Source organism: Acipenser ruthenus, chromosome 7, assembly GCF_902713425.1.
Source record: "Acipenser ruthenus chromosome 7, fAciRut3.2 maternal haplotype, whole genome shotgun sequence".
NCBI lineage: Eukaryota > Metazoa > Chordata > Actinopteri > Acipenseriformes > Acipenseridae > Acipenser > Acipenser ruthenus.
Genome location: NC_081195.1, coordinates 61487283 through 61507959, shown reverse-complemented (window position 1 = coordinate 61507959; position 20677 = coordinate 61487283). Strand labels below are relative to the sequence as shown.

Here is a 20677-nt window from a genome sequence, read left to right as displayed (position 1 = left end):
TATATATATATATATATATATTAGCTCAAAGAGCCAGCTGCCCAACGTTTCGATATGTTGTACATATCTTTCTCAAGGGAGCCTGTGTTTGAAACAAAACATTGGAGGTATTTGTAGGTTTTTGACGGCATGACAACTACTTGTTATTGTTTACATTCAAATCCATGATTTATTCTTGCATGATGTAATGCTGTTCTATATATTGTAACATCATCTCTGCTTCTATCTTTGAATCTGTATTAATTCGAATTAACATTACTTGATATAAACTTATATTTTTATTATATCATGCAATGCTGGCTCTGAGGATCAATCTAGATTTGGCCTCCTCAGCGCATCAGTATGCACAACTTTTGAATGAATTTTGTTTATTTATTTAATTATTATATATTTATTGAAGTTAATTAGTTCATTCTTTTCTGTTGAGTCCCATTGGCATAATCGTGTTCAGTCTATTTATCCATTTACTTTCTTTTATTCTTCTATATGTCGCATTGTCTAATTTGAGCTGTTCTAATACTACAAACTTTACATCATTTATGTCATGTCCCTGACTGGTGAAGTGCTGTACTATTGGTTAATTCATTTTTTTTTATTTCTAATTAATGAAAGGTGGTTCTGAATTCTTTTATATAAAGTAGTTCCAGTCTCTCCAACATATTTGATTTCATCACATTTTTCACAGGCTATTCCATAAACAACATTGCTATTTTTACAGTAGGTATTAGTTTTTAGTGGATATGTGGTGTTCTTATGTTTAATTATATTTTTACTTTTGTCTATGTATTTACACACTTTACATCTACTAGTGCACATGTTTGTAGAACCTATTTTGTCAATTATTCTTTTATGTTTACTGTGAACTAAAATATCACCTAAATTAGCTTCTCTTTTGAATGCTACAACTGGGGCCTTAAGAAATACTTTTTAATTCTGAATTATGTAGAATCCGCAAGTGTTTCCAAACTATTTCAGAAATATTGGGCAAAAGTTTAGAGTAAGTCATTATTAATGGGACTCTTGACCTTTTTATCTCTATTGTTATAATCTAGTAGATCATCTCTTTTTAGTTTATCCACTTTTCTTAACACTTTCTTTGTATCCTATTTTTTTAAGATTTGTTTTTAATACATTTCTTTGTTTTACATAGTCACTTTCTTTTGAGCATATTCTTCGTATTCTTATTCCTAGACCCTTTGGGATTGCCCTTTTAGTGTATATCGGATGTGCAGAGGACATGTGTAAATACTGGTGCATGTCAGTAGGTTTACAGAAGAGGTCAGTCTTCAATTGAACCACCTTCAAGTTTTACTATGGTATCTAAAAATTCTATTTCTTTCCTTGTCCATCAAAGGTCCACCTTAATATTACTGTGTATTTAATTTGCCATTTTATGAAACTGGAAAAGAGATTCTTCTCCATGTGTCCAAACCCCAAAAATATCATCTACAAACCGAATGTATTCTAAAGGTTCTCTTTCCGATTTTCTAAGTAATTGTTCTTCCCATTTCCCCATTTATTTATATATATATATGCTGTTGAAATGTTAAGGAAAAGTCATGAATGGTACAGTAGACTTCTTTAATACAGCATGTATATGACCTCTGGTGGCTGAAGACTGTTGCATTAACTGAAAACCAGTACCAATTTATATATAGCCTATGATAATAACCAACATGAGGATTGCAATTGGAGATCACCTTGGTAATGTGAAACAGGAACTGCATCTGAACCACATCCCACACTATTTCAGTACTGTGTTCTTTTTCTGAATAGCAGTTTTTGTAAGTTTACAAAGTTGGACCAAAGGTTGCTTGTTTTTTTTTATGCAACATCAGCATACAAATAGTAAGAATAGAAAAGACGATCACTAATGAATACTGTAAATAACGCAATTCATTGAAACCTTTGATAAAAAAATAAAAAATACTTGGTGATCTACTATAGAAATATTGTTTGTATGGTGATGGTGATTTATATATAAAAATAGAAAGTGAATAAAAATAAAGTTTGCTTTAGTATTTGTTCATTAATGGATGTATCAATGTGTTAAAAAGACTAGCAATGATGTCATATCACTTGTACAGTATGTAATTCAATGTGTGCACAAAAGGAAACAAAATGGAGTAAATTTAAATCGAATTTGAAAATTACCATTTGAAACAAACCATTTGAAACAAACTAATAGATTTCTATAAACCTTAAGTAATTTTGGTAAATATGTAGATAACTTTTAAATACATTAGATGCTGTACTCCAAAGCAACTTTATACAGATAACTAAAGACTGAAATGAAGCATATTGCATAATCTGCATACAGTAACAAAAGACATTGCACCTCCAGTGTTAAAATTTCTATTGTATATCCATGAGCAGCATTCATTTGTAAATGTGGAGCTGTATCCCATTTCTGAGAGTACAGTATAAATGTGCACCGTTAATACAAATTATCTTAAACATTGAAGGACGTTAATTCAGTTTTATATTGGTTAAGAATAATGCATCTTTGGATATGAACATGTCACAATAAGCCCAAGACATTACAGTCCAGCTAGTGAAGCTGTTTTAAGCTATGTTGTACTGAAATCGATTTCATATGCTGTAGACTAGTGAGCAACATTTCTAACAAGCTGTCCAAACACCCCATTGTTCTTTTGAAAACTTGAACCAGCTGTCTCAAAGGGTATTTACAAATTCTGAAACAATTAAACAGAAATATTTTTGGCTTTTAGTTTCTTTAAATAAATAAATACTAGTATCTGTACATGAAAAGTCATCTGTTGCTGTAGCCTTTAGTGTAAAAATCTGGACTATGGTTGATGCTTGCAGCCTTCAAAGTATCCTCACTATGTTAAACAGACATGACGTGGCATGTGTATTATGAAGGAAAAGAATATGCATTACCTCAGTGTGATGCAGACCATGATGACACACTGGCTCATAGTGATAGTATGGACTGATGAGATCACAACCAACAGTTGGAATGGTTAACCATCTTGATCTTGCATTGAGTGCCAGCTAGCATCAAAAAGCATGATGCTCAATGCAATGAAGTTATGTGTTGGTTCCAATATGCCACAGGATACTTTCTCCTTAACAACTTGCAGCATCAGGAATACTAATTGCCGATGTAAGTATAGGTATTCTGCGGCACAAGTTTCCACCATTTATAATCTTTAGACATCTCACTTTTATATTACGTTTTGTTTTTCTTTTAAGACTTTTCAGTGTAGAACAAAAAAGCCTTTCTTGTTCTTTTGCAGGTTGAACTTTGACTCCGCTCCCCACCTTCTCCTGATCTTAACACTGTTTGCAGCTGACAAAAGTTCACAATACAAGCCACAATTATAACTGGCTCTAATAAGCACTTTCCTACCAGTGATTAATGCACATGGTGCCAGAATCACTCTTCTGTTTCTTCATTGGCATCCTGAAAACTGCAGCTGCCCCTTCTTTACCTGCAATGTGAATAAAGTTCTCCAGTCTCCAGAGCTTACAAATATCTGGTGCGATAAAACCCTGAGAGCCCAGCTCAGCCCAGACCTAGAGAGTAGCATTCAGTCTCCTTCACATAAATCACCATACAAAATGGCTAAATATTCAGGTAGGAGAATATATGCTGCTCCAAAAAGTACAAGCACTGCACTGCTGTATCATTGAGGTTCTAGAACACATACTGGCTTTAAAAGGACAACATGAGCTTCAACTGATAATTTTATTTATTTTTTAAAAAAAAGGTAAAAATAGAACTTTAAACAAGTTTAAATGGACACACAAATGAAAAGAAAGGCGAAAAAATGTTCAGTCTTTTATTTAAAAACTATAAACAGTCACCAAAGTAAATAAAGCCATTCTATAACATAAACTGTTAGGTCTATATTTTTTTATATATATATATTTTTTTACTGCACATCCTACAGTCACAGCAGAAAGGTGATGGGATGATTTCCCCCGTTTTTGATGCGAATACAACAGGCAATAGGCAGTTATAAATGGTTACACAACACGCTGTAAAGAGGACACAATTTGGGGATGTGAGCAGGAATGTGGTGGTATGGTATTAAGAATGAAAAAATAGTACAATAAAACTCCACACTATATTAAGATAGAAAAAGTAGTGAAGAAAATATCATACCTGCACATAAAGCAAATATAACAGGAGAAAACCTGTATAAAACTCCATGTATTTAAACCAATTTACAAATACAAAAAAAGTCTGTACAAGCACTAAGCTTGCACTATGACAAAACGTTTACAGCGAATACATGTTAGGGAAAGAAAAAAAAATACCTTCAATAGTTTTTCTTCTACAAAAACGAGATATATTATTCCATACTCTTTCAGCCAGCAAAATGAGTTCTACAAGGTGTATAATACAAAAAGAAAAAAAAAATCAGTTCCACTAAAACTGTTTCTCTTTATCAACTTTACAGCTCAGTACCTTAGCAGAATTATTTACACAGATTTTTTTTTTTTTTTTTTTTTTTTTTTTTTTTTAAAAAGAACATTCATCCACTGCTGAGTATATAATCACATTTGATACAATTGACTGGGATATAAAAAAAAAAAAAAAAAAAAAGAAATCCTTGGAACCTCCCCAATAATGCTTCTATGACACCACAGAGTGTTTCCAGTGGCTGCAGTGGCATGAAAATTGATTTTTTTATATATATTCACAAAAATGTACATGGTTTTCATCATACTGGTATTTTTTTTATTTTTTTTTATAAATAAATAAGTGAAAATATATTGGCTCAAGTAAGAAAACCAAGCTACCAATTTCTAAAACAAAAAACACGTAATCCATAGCTAGTCATCAGCATCAATCTCCAAGACCAGAGGCTTACTTCTGCTGTGCTGAAACTTGTATTTAAACTAGCTTAATCAAATAGTTCCATGAATATAAAAATGTGCTCGTTGGGTACAGAATAAAAATAAGTAATGCTTGTATCTTGTCTGATCGTAAAGTTTATTGTTCTTTAATATTAAATGTATCTGTTCCAATGTGGATGGTACTGAATTCTGATCAGACCAGTTTCTTTTAGGATAAAGTTGCTTTGAGTGGCATCCTGCAAACAGCTGGTTGAAGATCCCATGGCAGTTTATATAAAGAACAAAGGGATTCATTCCGTGATCAGAATACAAGGCTTACTCTGCATCATGGGAACAGATAAAATATGCCAGCCTATGGTTTCTTTTCCATTAAGACTCAGTTTTCATCGGTAACAGTATTTGAAATGTTTTTTTAGTACTCTCCTCCTCCAGATAGGAAAAATGAATTTCCTTCACTGTAGCATTTTCAGAGTCTGTTTCCTGGTCTTTTATTCAGGACTCAGTTGTGTGAGTGAGTTCATAAAGGCATTTGGCAAGCGTGGTGGAAGCTTCCATGTTACTTAGAGCTAGTACAGATAGATGGTTTTCATGCCGTTTCACCAACCTGCAAAGTTGACAAAAAATAAATACATCTGACAGTTTTATAAATAAAACAAAAATATGGCATTTACATAAAAATACAGTGTCAAGTCTGTTGTAATTTTAAATTGACAAATTCTAAGTATTTAAAATGACCGATTGATTTAGCAAGCATAATAAAAATATGCTTTAAAAACTACAATATGTATATACTTACTTTCGGCCACAGTCTGAATATTTCGCAATATTTTTTAACGTTAAGGCAGCTGTCAGCCGGATGTGTTTGGTTATGGGTCCCTCTTTTTCATCCTTCAACAAAAACACATGCACAAAATAAACATGAACTCATTTGTTGTGATGAGAAGAAAAAGCCGATAAAGACTTTGAAGTTAAACTACTACTCACTGTGAAATCTCTGAAAACCAGGTTTCGAGATCCACGCCGCAGAGCCATGAGAGCAGCACTGGGATGATTTACAATAGCTTTCTGTGCTCTGGGACTGGAAGTGTTACCTACTGCTGCCTGTTGCCTACAGAAAAGAATACTGATCAGCAATACATTTCACAGGTCCTGTGTGGCGTCTACAGTCAAGCTGTAGAAACCAGTTCTTGATGACAAACATTTAATGAAAATGAACAGCAGGGGGAACTCATGCTCAATGTATGCAAGTCAAATCAGTAACAAGTGGATGTTCTCTACATTCCAAGAAATCTGTTATTACTAAAGCAACCACGAAACACACTAGGATTTCTGAAATCATATAACCAACATATTTAATTTGTTGAATTCACATTTTGAATTATAACTGTGATTATAATATGCCCTAAATAGACTTTTGGCTTGTTTCACATGACCCTGATTAGCACCAGTGACAGACTATCTTATCTAAGCTTATCTACGTTCATGATCAATGCCAATCTGAATCTATAAACCAGTCATCTACGATTTTGTGAAGTACAATTGAGAATAAAATGTAGTCTTGGGAGTTTCCACCTATTAGTGCTCATTTTCAAAAGTACACTTCAAGACAAAGATGTCCAAAAGTAATACAGGTTTTAATTCATTGGATTGTATAAAAAATAAAATTACTAAATTAAAACTACATCAACATATCTAAATATAATAAGTTAGATCCCCACTGGAATACATTAGCGGCACCTACACTTCGAATGCGTCAGAGTGTAGATGTCAATGACAAAGAATTCCACAACAAAATCTACATCAATAGATGAAATATGTAACCAGCTTTCTCTGTTTATTTAGATTTAATGACTTAAGAGGTTTATAAATGTTCGGTAGCTACCTCTAATCAAACTGAGTATTTTCTCCTGCACTCTTTGTATGACAGACCCAGCTTACACAAAGAGTATGCGAGAAATACACTCTCAACTTGATTAGAGGTAGCGACCAAACATAAAACATACCATAAACCCTGCATTACAGGTTTTGTAATAAAAAAGATCCTTTATACATGTACCTTAAGTCAATGTTACTATGCTTGCCAAAATGTCATACTTCAATATTAAGTACTGTAGTTTAAGTAAAATTACAAATATGTTCTTACTTGGAAGTTTTCTGATTTCCACTTTGTGTTTGCTCCTCTTGTTTTAATCCAGCAAGCAGAGCTTCTCTTGAGCAGTGCTTATCCTGCATCATTAAAATAATAATACAAAAAAAGAACTTAAACACCGCTATTCACAAGTCAGAATGAAAGTCACAATGTGTTCAACGTTTCAAACTCTTGCCTGTAAATGAGTAATGAAGGACAGTCTCTGGCGAGGGAAAGGCTCACAGCCCTCCCAAAAGCACTGCCCTGGGTATGTGTCTTTGCTTCCGTGTTGGGTGGCAGCATGGTAGAACACCTGAGAGGGTGTCTGAAACCACCTGAAATAAGACAGGAAGACTTCAATAAAGAAATAACGTTGTGCCACACATCACCACATTTACATCAGAAACCAAAACAATTCCCAGGAACTCCTTCAATGATGTTAGTTTTCTATAATATTAACTGCACATGCATTGTTTCACTGGTTGTAATCTTAATCCCATATTGAAAACATTACACAAACTAGGAAAAAAAGTAAAATTGTGGAAATTTAAATACATACACGATGATTCATTAACACCACATCAATGTGAAAAAAAAACAGAACATGAACATGTCTTTAGTTTTGTTTCAGGTTTACATGAAGCCAGGCATACAAAACACAATGTTGATGAATATCCAGATAGGCAAAAGCACAGATAAAATCTAAAAGCACAGTACGAAGTCTCTTGAAAATTACTACGTCAGGCCAATGGCAGAGCTCAATGGTATGGGAAAAATATTTTTCTTTAAAATTTTAAAATGCTGGGTGATTCATAAAGAGCATCTACTACAAAAAAAAAAATAAATAAATAAATAAAGGATTTACCTTTTACAAGATTTCCATAAGCACATGAAGTTCTGTCCAGGCTTCCTTACATGCTCTGAATGCTGACTTGAAGTTGGGGTTACAGATGGAGGTGTAGTGGAACTCACTTGCGGTGCCTGTACAGTTATTGTTGACGAGATACATGAAGGCTGTTAAAAGTGAAAAACATTTTTAAAAAGTTGAGCACAGATGAGATATTGATGTGCTGCAAAAGTTTGGTTAGGTGAGTTTCTAGTATAAGGCTTAACTAACCAGTTAAGACATACCTACCAAACAACCAACCAGTTCTGCAACATGAAACGCCAAACAGTTTACACAAGGTGTAACACATGAGCACTACCAATGCTTTACAATTCATTTTCTCAATAACTAAATCAACATTACTGATCTCCGAATGTTGTACTTATATATTTATTTATGTATACATTTGGCATATAATAGTAGTTTAAAAAAAATAAATAGTTCTCTAACCTGTGTCACCAGCCCTTGTACAAAGGGAGGTTGGTACTGTTTTTGTTGGGCTGCATTTTCTATTGCTGCTTTAACTACAGTGCTTGGGTCAGCACCAGCTGGCACAGCTACCATTGTTGCACTGCAGCCAGCATTGTTGGGGTCACTAATTGTAACAATTCTCACCCCTACTTTATTGGGGATTCCTGAAACTGTTCCTCTGTCCATATCCTCTGCTGGTCTCTTTACACCCCGGCTTTCATTTGAGCCATTGGAAGACCGAGGCTCAAATGATGGTACACACTGAGGCGTTGCAGTTCCAGACTGGGATACTGTTGTGAATGGATTTACAGTGGTTATCGTTACTGAGGCTGTAGACTGCAATGACATTACTACGCATGGATGCTGCTGCTGCTGAGGCAAATCTGATTTTAAACTTGATTGTACAGGTCCATTTGATAACTCTGTACTATTACTGCTAACCTTTTGGTATACCTCCAATGGTGCATTTGCAATAGGCAGAGCATTATTCATTATTACTGGCCCATTTGATGTTCTTTCAGAGTGACCAGCTTTGGCAGTATCTTGCCGAGTGGGGTCTGAATTCTCTTGCTGTTCCGGTGGAGAGATCTCTCCATTTCCCACATATTTGGAAGCTTTATGATTTGGAATGTTTTTGCTTAAATGAGAACCATCTCCTTTTTCAAAGTCACAGATCCCATTCACCAGGGACTTTCTCAGGTCACTTTTTAGCTCCTGTGCATCTGCCTGCTCCGTACACTGCATCCCATTGGCAGGATTGTCACTGACTTCAGACAGGGGCCCGTTCGTGACCTGCATGCACTGACTGGCCTCCAACTGGTTTTTCCCTGAGTTAGATGGAGGTAGACTAGAGTCAACATATTTTTTTCCATTAACAAGATTTGCTGCAGGTGTTTCACACTCCTTTGAGTCCCCATTGCTGGTTTTGGCAGCCCCTTCTGGGAGGGAAGAGTTCTCCATTATTTCAATTTTGCGTTCATGTACATGTAGCCCAGTTGCATCTTTTGCCTCCTCCTCCTTCTGGCAGATGATCTTGTCGCCTTTAAACGGTGGTGTGGGAGATTGACTTGTTTGCCCAACTTGAGACGTTGGAATGGTCTGTACTTGAAGGCCAACTCCAGGTTGTGAGCTGCTTACTGAGATTCCTGCCGGCGCTATAATCTGCGATCCACTTCCCTGACTAACAGCAGCAGTAGTAAAACTGGTATTTGGCACAACTGTGAAGGTTACCTGGTTACCAGCAGTACCTTGGATGATGGTTGCAGGGCTACTAGTGGAGATCAACTGGCCAGGTAAAATCTGCAAATTGGAAATGGGCACAGTTTGGACAGTCCCTTGTGATTGAATAGAGCTCTGTACCAGCTGAACATTTTGCTGGCCTACCAGTAGCTGCTGGGGCTGTGGCTGACCCTGAACACCAAAACCTGGGTTTTGGTTGTTTGCTACTTGGTAGACCACCTGAGGACTCTGAGCTCTAGAATTATTTGGGGGAGGTAACTGGGGAGCGGGGAGAATCAGTTTGCCTCCAGGAGTGGATGGGCCTCGCTTTGGAAGAAGCAACTGTTTGATTAAACTAGATTCAGTGGAGGTAGGTTGACCTGGAGGTGGAGGTGCAGGCTGAGGCTGAACTTGCATCTGTGGCTGTGGGGGGAGGTGGTGGTGCTGCTGCTGCCTCTTAACAGACAACATCTGGCTGACGGTTGGGGGAGGCCCTTGCATCTGCATGGTGTTTGGAGATGCCATGATCTGTGGCACGTGACTGCTGGCTGCAGGCCCAGGAGATGGTGAAGGAGATTGGGTAATGCTTGCTTGTCCAGCCAACTGAACCGTTTGACTGGCTGGAATGGAGGTGGGATTGGAGAGTACGATTTGATGGATGGCTGATGCGTAGGCTGGGTTCTGCTGAGGGTTCGGGCCGACGATAACCACACTTTGCTGCTGGGGCTGCTGCGGTTGGTGCATGGGCTGCGACATCACGGTGGTCTGTGAGGGCACGGGCTTGGGAGCGATGTTCTGGAAGGTCACGCGAGACGCCTGAGGGCTTTGCACACCTGCTATGGTGAACACCTGACCACCAGCAACTTGGAAGTTCTGCACCGAGGTACAGGAGACGATACTGGGCGTGGAAGTGGATATATACTGCTGGGGTGCGAGGATGACCGTCTCCTGTTGGTGGCCCGTTGTTCCTGGCTGCTGTGAAGTCTGCATGGGTAGAGATGATGTAGTCACCAGCTGCTGCCCTTGAGAGGCTGAAACATTAGACACTGCTGGAATATTCTGCACCCTGCCCGCGATTATGTGAGTCTGAGGCAGCCCTTGCTGAAAGACAGTGACTGGGGTTCCAGAGGGTATTACTGGAGAGTGGTGAAGCAATTGCTGTGAAGTGACAACTGTCACAGAAGGCTGGTGCACTGCACTGTTGTGGTTCTGAACGACAGAAACGTTGACAGGAACAGCTGACTGAGAAATGGAGCCCTGGACCACTGTTGCTTTCATAACCTCGCCAGGTTTGTTCTGTATCACAGTCATTGCTGTGTTTTGGTGCTGCTGGGCCTGGGCAGGCTGGTTTTGGGATATCCTAGAAACAGTCTGAGACGCACTGGAGACTCCTTGAACCGTGAAGGCCATCTGTGAGGCTGCCACATTGGCAGTAAGGCTACTGACCGGTGTCCGAGGGAAGTGATTTCCTACACTCTGAGGTCCATGAGGCAAGCCTAAACATGGGGGGAGAGCGACAATGAGATCTTAGATTTTACTTGACAAACTTTTTATCGTTACACCAGCTGAATGGCAAAATGTTCACTTTAAATAGTACAGCAAAGCTATGTTTTCATGTCACTCAAGGACGTGTATTCAGTGGCTTCGATTACCTGTTGGTGGAGTCTGGGACATTTCTGGAGTTGCAGGAGAAGCCTGTTGCTGGTAATAGAGCTGGACTGGAAGTGGAATAGCCCTCCTGCGAATTCCAACTACATGGATGTGGGCTTGTCCACTATTCTTGGGATCATCCATTCTCTTTATTGTATGGTTTGGAAAGATGCCCCTAAGACACACACACACACACACACACACACACACACACACACACACACACAAAAGAACAAAAAACTTATATTAACAAAAGTCAAAAACATAACACGAGTTTGATTTCCAGCTGGTGCCCATAATACAACAAAAAATATAAATGTTGCTGTCTGCTTTTAAAAAAAAGTTATATAAAATGACAAATGGAATAGAAAAGGTGACTGAAAAGTTACACGAGAGCTCCAGAGATGTAAAAACAAAAACGAACAAAAAAACACATACCTTAAGCATTTATAAAAGCCAGTAGATGTTAAGATACCACCTCGAGCCATTTTACTGCAAATTGAAAGGTAATCCGAGTACATCTCTGATCGAGAGACAGAGCTTTCAAGGTGCGCCTCAAAATGTGCACTTAGCCTTATAAAAAAAAAGAAGAGGTTTTAAATCAGTTTTAATCTTTCCAACATTTACTTAGGAATAATACTGCAAAACAAATGTTTATCAAAGACTTACCACTGAGATAAAAACTTCTCCCCATCAATTTCAACAATACCAGGAGGGGTAGCAGTTGATTGCACAGGAACAGTTCTTGTTGCTTAGAAAACAGACAAAATGACCCAGTATCACTATTTGCATTTTTCTACCACTAAGCATTTATCCTAAAGAGTGTTAAGATAGTATCAACTTTGACAATTTATAAAACAGCTTTCAACCATGGTAGTAGATTCAATTTGTTTTTACTTTAATTGTACTTTACCAAGCCATTACCAAACAAGGACAAAAACCATAGCAACACTGCAGCAAATAACTGATATACTGTGTTAAATACCCCCAGACAATCAATCAAACAAAGCATCTCAATTCAAGGTTACCTTCTAATAATAATAATAATAATAATAATAATAATAATAATAATAATAATAATAATAATAATGCATCCCTCAATCTGGATACTGTTCTTAGTTTTGACCACATACTTTTCAAATAAAACATGGTCCTTAGCCCACTATCTATTTGCCACATTCTATACTAAAAATGTGACACAGAAAACATTGTGCTTAAAAGGTAAGGTTTCTGGTGGACTGTTATACTCCATGTCACCCTAGAGGGGGCAATCGAGGGGCACATAAATAGAAAGAGTGTTTTATGTTTACATACTGTCTGCCACAGTACACTAAATAGTGTTGATTGATCCTCAGGACAGATCTCTGAAATGCATAATTCCACAAACTATTTATGTAACTGTTTTGCCTCACATTTGCTGAAGAACAGATTTCTATAAAAGACATACTTTGCAGCAAGCTGTATTTTTTTACGTTGTTTTTTTCTACAGTTACTGTCGTATATCAAACCTGATAGAAGAAAAACAATTGAAACACTACTTATTATTTATTATTATTTATTATTATTTATTATTATTTATTATTTTTATTATTTTTATTATTAATTATTATTATTATTATTATTATTATTATTATTATTATTATTATTAATAATAATAATAATAATAATAATAAAATAATAATAATAATAATAATAATAATAATAATATCATCATCTTCAACACTACTATTAACATAATTTAAAATACTACTAATATGAATACTACTACTATCAATAATACTTAGAAATACTAATAAAAGTAACTAATTTGAGACAACCTACCTGACCCTGGAGTGAAGTTTGTTTGTCTCTGCCAGTAATTGATCTAAAGCTGTTCTTACCTGGAGCTGGTGTTCCATGAGTCTGTGCTGGGATGTGCTCCACTGACTGCGCCCTTATTTCTGACACCACTTGGTTATTAGCACTTTGATGCTCAATAAGCTTCACCACTGTGAGAGCATCAGGTCCAAAGGTCTGGATGTCTACGGATACCAAGCGTACCAGCAGATCTACACAGGTACAAAACAAAGCATGGCTGTAATCTACCAACAAAGAAAAGATCACATTTCAGCTCCCAACCGTTGTACAGTACCTGTTAAACTGCCCAGTAAGACTTGTTTTCAGATCTTTCCATTGACATTAAACCTTACTCTGTACATACAGAACCACACAATTTACTAAGCATAGTTTGATACTCTGGTTACAAGCATACAAATACTGTATTTAAACACATACAAATATTTAAGGTGACATTTTATTGAATGTAGACATGGATAAATGGGTTGGCTTAATGTTCTAAAATTGCTTTCCTGTTTTCAGCAACTTAGGTACACCTATTTCCATTAAGTGTTATACTGAAATGACTTGACAGTTCATAAAATGTTAAATTATTATTTTTGTTGATAGATCTAACTAACTCTAAGCACATTAAAAACACACTTGTTCTCAATAACCCAAGAAATGGGATGGCCATGTAAAGGGAATGTGCTTACCTATACTCTTGTCCACAGAAGCTATCTTTGTGCAGGTCCCATCTCCCAGTTCTGTAAGCATGTATAGCACCTCTAGTGTGGAGATTACAAGCAGCACATCAGGTAACGTGAGATGACATATTATCTCCCTGTAGGATTCCTGATCCACATACTCACAAATGAGGACTCCATTGTCATCTGCTTTACACAGGTTTCCCAATATCTCCATCGCTGAAATAAAAACCATCATGAGCACAAGACTGATGTGCAAGAAGTAAACTTTTTACGCAGGAAATACAATTTAAAAAAAATAAACTGTACTTACCCCTCATTTTTAAGAACCTATCTCTTGACATTAAACATTTTGTGATAGTGTGAAACATAAGATGAGTAGCTCTAAAATCAACAGGATCCAACTGAAGCTGAAATATTAAGCAAAAGCAAAACAAACGTTACAGCAAGTCCATTTACAAAATACTTTTCTATGCTTGAACAATTCAATTTCCAATAAGCAAAGTGCATTGTTAACTTCATTTGAAAAATGTTGAATTTAATTTTTGGGGGGGAACAAAAGTGTTTTTTCTTTTTTGTTAAGATTTTATTAGGAAATATAAATACAACTGAATGTCAAATAAAATAAATCTGAAAGATAAGAGAAGATGCAGAAGAACTAAAATGGGTAACACAAAAATAATCAATGAGATTCGACAAACCACAAACTACTTTCTGAAAAATGAAAGATGTGATGACTAACAAGCATTGCAGATTTCAAAAAAATGTTATTTGGTTTGTAATAGCACAATAATGAATTATCAAGTTTAAGGTCACATCTCAATTGATTCAAAGTAGAAAAAATACCTTTTAAATGTGCAGAATGCTTTGGACTAAGTGCAAGTTAAACCCATTAAAACAGTGTCCATAGCAGGTAACCTTACCTCTCCTGCTACATTGCCCAGTGTATCCAGTCCCAGCTGCCTCAGAGAAATAAAGTGACAGTGGGCACACAGTAAAAGGAATCTCAGACATGTCCGATTAGCTGCCAAAAGTTTAACATTTGCTTCCTCAAACGAGAGGTTTCTGAGTATAACTGCAATCTGAAGCACTCGCTGCCCTTCAATGTCATTAATGCCGACATTTCGAGGAGGATGGAAAAGAGAATCCCAACTGCTGTCTTTAGTTGTACCATCTAAAATAAAAAGATATTACAACATGTGTTAAAAAAAAATCCAGTTCATACAAAGTGACCAAATAGCTACATCAGTTATACAACTAAAATAAATAAAGAAAAATACCTCTCACACTGTTAACTAACCTTGTGATGTGCTGCTCTTGTCTGCAAGGAGGTCCCGTACTTCACTATCTTCTACAATGTCCTTCCAGAACTAGAGTTCAAAAAACAAATATTACTTTCAGGATAGAATTAAACTGGAATCCATTAAATGCCATCATGTGTTTTCAGGCTGCATATTGACCATAAGGAAAAGAACATGCACACGTGTCACAAGTACAAACTAAGCAATTTCTCCTGCACAAACTGCAATGAAAGAAAGTCACTAAAGTGGACATTTTCTGCCACAGGTGTAGATTAAATATCATTATCTTTGAAAAAAGCAGTTCTCTCGATAAAATGTAAGGTGTGACATACGTACTTTAATCCATACGATACCTCCTTATTTCCAGGTGCTGATATCAATGTCCTCTCACAACTGAAGAAGCAGTTCTCTAGACATGTAAAAGGCAAGTGTGACTCGCATATACATTTGGGCATATATATAAAAATTACCTTTATAAAATCCCGAGATGTTTTCTCTTTCCATTCGTCCCCAAATACAGTACAAAAACTTCCTAATGCTGTAGTGGGAAGAAAGAAAACATTTTAAAGTAAGGCTTTTAATCCTACAAGTCTCAATGCTTTTGTTTTCAATTCAGAGCCTTCCACTATATCAGCCAATAGCTATTCTTGTGTACAGCACCTCGCCATAGGTTTCAGTCTGAAAGCCAAAAAGAGAGACCCAATAAAAACCGGACAATTACATCTGCCCAAGGCATTTCATTATGTTGGGTACATGAATAGGGTTCAAGTCTACTAGTTGCTTTTTGATTAGAGCAAGGTTTGTATAAACTAGACTGTTAAAAGTGGTCTCCAAAATCTCATTTAGGGCGCATATAACATTCATAGCTGGCACAGTTAGTTAATAATACATACTTAATTAAATTTGAAAGCTACTTAATTATACATCCTATTTTTATTTCACACATACAGACTTGCTTCTTGTTCCGTCCACAAGAAATTAAACCTTTAATTCCCCTTGTGAACAGGGAGTCAGATCTCATTGTAAACCAGAATAAAGACTTATAAATAAATCTGTAAATAATCCATAATTTTTTAAAACAGGCTAGATAGATATATACTGTAACGAAGGACAGCTGAATCGATTTATTAATACAAACTAAAGTTTACAGTGCAGTTTACAGCACATGTTTCACAGTCATTGGAATAACCATAACAGATTACTGAAACACCTGACTTGTAATGCACAAAGGTTATAATGACTCAATTCAATTACACCAGAAGCCTTCTTGCTGCCACGAACATAAAAACGGCAAGATCCATTGTTAGTAAAAAGGGGTGTATACTTAATGTGTATGCATCCATAAGCAGACAGGAACCACAAAATGTTAAAACCTTACAAAACTCTTTAGCAGTGGTGGTTTCCCAGGAACCAAGAAGATTATTAATTTGTCTTTTTTACACAACATTTCGTTGCAAGTAGGCCAATATAGTTTTTGTTCATTTAAAAAAAAAAAAAAAAAAAAAGTATCTTTTAGTAGTGTCCACACAACCAAGTCATGAACACTGCATTTTCTGTTCCAATGATTTGTAAAACAGAATCGTACCTAAGACAGTAAAGGCCCATAAAATGCCAAGGTAAAGAAATGTATTGTTGAACCTGTTCTTGCATTCAGCAGGAAAGAACCAGTACAAGAGATGACATTCCACTTGTAGCCAGATTTTTGCATCAAAAACAAACTTTTTAAAAAAGTAACTTACTGTCATCAAAAATTCCAGCATGGGCTAGTAATAATGTGATGAGTTTAGGGTCTTTTTCAAGTTGCATTACATGCTTGCTTTCATTTGAAAGAAGTGTGCAAACATTAATGGCAAAATCCACTTCATTAGGGAGTCCAGATAAAAGAGAAAGCACCAGTTTGTTGTAATCGCATGCTGTGACAAACTCCATGGAGAGCCCATAGCTTTGGCGAAGATAATCTGATGAAGACAAAGAAAAACAAATACAGCATATCAGTTGGGAATTTAACTAACCCATGAAAAAATGTATCCCTTTAAAAGAAATATAAACCGTTGCTAACTGTGCAATTGTATCATGGGTACTACTCCTACAGTGACAATGTCAAAAACCTGGGATTCTGAGACCTTGACCTGGAGGTCAAAGGTTCGACTTTCCCACAATCCTTGTATGTTGCTTAGTTGTGTGACAATTACCTCCATGACTGTATGGCTGGAGACAACTACAGTGAAGTGTTGTGACTGATTTGAGTTGCCACAGACTACTGGCATCACTTTCTGTAAAAAAGACTCTGTGAAATCTCCTACAATTTGAATACGGCAACGAAAGATTCCCATTTGAGGAAAGAGGCAAAACACACAAACAAAAGGATTGTTTACTGTACGTTAGGAGGCATTACTAACATTAAGGCAACTACACACCAGCTTGAGCAGCCTGTGTATCCGAGGCTGCCCTCAGCTGACCTACACAAGATGTGAAGCTGTAAAATACTGTCAAAGCAAATGCACTTGGCACAACATTGCTCCTGTAACCCATTATGTTCTGAGAAACACTGCCATTCCCAATTATTACTATTATTTGTTTATTTAGCAGATGCCTTTATCCATGGCGACTATGCATCAGCTGCATTCACTTACAACTACGTCTCACCCGAAAGACGGAGCACAAGGAGCTTAAGTGACTTGCTCAGAGTCACACAATGAGTCAGTGGCTGAGGTGGGATTTGAACCGGGGACCTCCTGGTTGCAAGCCCTTTTCTTTAACCACAGTACCATACAGGTACAGTAATGCATGTGGGCCAGTTCACATTTTCAATCCTAGCCTTTTCATATTTATATAATATTCTGCTCATCGTGAAACACAGCAGATACCACCTACTGCCAGTGCCTATCTACCCAATGCAAATAATTTACCATACCTATACTGTGTCTGTCTGTAATTCTATATACAAGCACATCATTCAAAACTGTAAATTGCAGTACAGGCTGTCAAGATGACATTCCACTGTATATAAAAAAAAACAACATACTTGCAGCTGGGTACAGTACTCAGCAACAAAATAACAGCATTCAAATGACATAAATAGCATGGCAGTTAGAAACCTGTGTGCAAGTTGTTTTTTTTTGTTTTTTTTAATAGATTACCTGATACAGTGTGTTGCTGGTAGTTGTAGGAAGCTGGAATTGCGCCAATAGGAAGCAATGGTTTTGGATTGCCAGGCTGTACCTCCTCATCATCTTCTCCAAAGTGATGGACTTTTTCGTACTTTTCTAAGTAACTGTTGAGAGACAGAACCAGAACAGATAAGAATTTGTTCCACCACTTTTCAGCTACTTTGTTGTAACCCCTGAAACCTTTTTCCAGGAGGGAAAAACATGATCAATTTTAACATGAAGTCTAGTAATTTATATTTATATATATATATATATATATATATATATATATATATATATATATATTATATATATATATATATATATATATATATATATATAGCTCTGGAAAAAATTAAGAGACCACTGCAAAATTATCAGTTTCTCTAGTTTTACTATTTATAGGTATGTGTTTGGGTAAAATGAACATTTTTGTTTTATTCTATAAACTACTGACAACATGTCTCCCAAATTCCAAATAAAAATATTGTTATTTAGAGCATTTATTTGCAGAAAATGACAACTGGTCAAAATAACAAAAAAGATGCAGTGTTGTGAGACCTTGAATAATGCAAAGAAAATAAGTTCATATTCATTTTTAAACAACACAATACTAATGTTTTAACTTAGGAAGAGTTCAGAAACCAATATCTGGTGGAATAACCCTGATTTTCAAGCACAGCTTTCATGCGCTGCGCTTCTATCAGGTGAGCCTCTCGAGGACAGTACTTTTTTTATTTTTATGTAAAAATGTGTTTGTTCAATTATAAAAAAAAAATTTAAAAAAATTAGTGGAGCTGCAATTATCTTTTCTTTTGACAGATTTTACTGAAATATATAAAACATTTACAATTTAAAAAACAAAAATAACCCTACTCAACTCTTATGACCTTCACAAAAAGCATACATCCCAACTACTACAGTAAAATCAAACAAAAGGCAGTACAAGCAGCAAGAGCAGAGCCATAAATATCAATTCTATTGATTAACTTGATTTTGGAAAGCTGACCCTCAGAAATGCAGTGCAGGCTTACTGTAGATACTGAAATATGTTTCCGTCATGAACCTTGGAAATACGCGCAACAGCAGGGATACTTCTGAGTCAAGAACTCCCTACAGGTACTGTAGCATGTAGAGTAAACACACATGGATACCTTATCCAAACAGGATGACTTTCTTTTCCATATTTTTCATGTTTACAAAATAAAACAAATATTCAAAGTGTATAAAAGTGCCTCTGCAGGATTAATCTAGAGAGAAAAGCCAAGTTTGTTCTCAGGTCACAGCATTAATGCCATCACGCCTGCAGCACAAGCAAGGATTTAAATACTGATCCAGTCGTTGAACAGAACAGTGTGTGGCCCAGTGGGGAAGCAGGAGAGCAAGGATGAAAAACTAAAATTCAACCAAACACCCAGAGTTACTGTACTGATCCAACTCACTTCCTCTTTTGCCCGAGGACACTCAGGAGGCAAAGCTTCTTAATACACAAATAAAAGGACCCAAAGTAAAGAAGATTAAGACATTTAAAAAAAACAAAACAATTTCAACAAAACCAGTAGCAAATGCTGCTGTACCATCTGATCTGACTAGGATACAACCACTCTTACCGGAGGCCAGGACTAATCCATACATTCATTTGTTTCATGCATCTCAGTAATTAGTGTACAGTATCATCTAAGGGATTAAAAAAGTTATAGAAGCCTTGTGTGTATTATCAAAAAACAAAAAAAAAAAAAAAAACATTATTCATAACCATTAAGCTCTAAAGTATAGCTGTATTGTCTTCTGTAACCTACTGAATGTATTTATTTAAAAGCATTAGGATATATTATATTCCACATGGCCATTCACAAAACAGACGCAAAACCACATCTTCCCAGGAGTTCTACAGGCATGTGAAACCTTCATTCAGCAATACTGCTAGTAATCTCCATGTTACTTTCAGTATCTAAATAAAAACTGCCGAAAGGCATCCAGTCTCACCTTCTTGACTGTTACTTTTTTTTTTTTTAGCAAAGGAAATACATTGAAATAGACAAAAGAAAGTAGCATTCATATACAGCAAGTACATTACACAATTCCATGTTTAGCTTGTACATCATAAATAAAATACAAATCCATCATGTATGAAGCAGCATTTCTAACAAGCTATAAAAATATAAAAGCAAAAACTGATTATTTAATAATAATTGTGTTTATGTCCAGTCCTTCGTGTGTAATGCTTCAGGGTTTTCACAAAATGGGATGCTCCCTTGATACACAGCACTCTACAACATCACTGAATCATGTGCACTGAAATTGTTGCCATGGAGCTGCCTTTGTTTTTCAGTCACCAGTGCGGTTCCCTCCAGGCTCACTACACAGTACAGAGGCATCATGTTCCAAACTGGGAAAGATGAGAAATTATACTAACAGCTATAACTGTAGGGTTACAGAATTATGTTACCCAGTTCATTATAGCAATTTATTTTTTTAACTATTGGTGAAAAAAGAAGCCTGGATCTCTGCCAAGAAGT

General features: G+C 36.3%; 1 protein-coding gene across 2 annotated transcripts in view; it reads right to left on the bottom strand.

The window, feature by feature from the left end:
• Positions 1–3795: 3795 nt before the first annotated feature.
• Positions 3796–20677, bottom strand: part of LOC117415845 (AT-rich interactive domain-containing protein 2-like) — a 38417-nt gene continuing 21535 nt past the window's right edge. The window contains exons 4-21 of one of the 2 annotated variants that reach the window (XM_034026694.3): positions 18150–18283; positions 16749–16967; positions 15480–15547; positions 15009–15078; positions 14632–14882; positions 14022–14118; positions 13718–13927; positions 13067–13234; positions 11856–11937; positions 11625–11759; positions 11189–11361; positions 8298–11032; positions 7827–7942; positions 7158–7296; positions 6977–7059; positions 5818–5941; positions 5630–5721; positions 3796–5437 (exon numbers count right to left, since the gene is read on the bottom strand). In XM_034026694.3, the coding sequence (XP_033882585.2) occupies positions 5326–5437; positions 5630–5721; positions 5818–5941; positions 6977–7059; positions 7158–7296; positions 7827–7942; positions 8298–11032; positions 11189–11361; positions 11625–11759; positions 11856–11937; positions 13067–13234; positions 13718–13927; positions 14022–14118; positions 14632–14882; positions 15009–15078; positions 15480–15547; positions 16749–16967; positions 18150–18283 (5008 nt within the window). In that variant the 3' untranslated portion in view covers positions 3796–5325. Of the gene's footprint in view, positions 5438–5629; positions 5722–5817; positions 5942–6976; positions 7060–7157; positions 7297–7826; positions 7976–8297; positions 11033–11188; positions 11362–11624; positions 11760–11855; positions 11938–13066; positions 13235–13717; positions 13928–14021; positions 14119–14631; positions 14883–15008; positions 15079–15479; positions 15548–16748; positions 16968–18149; positions 18284–20677 lie in introns of both variants that reach the window. The other variant, XM_034026693.3, reaches the window with a different exon arrangement.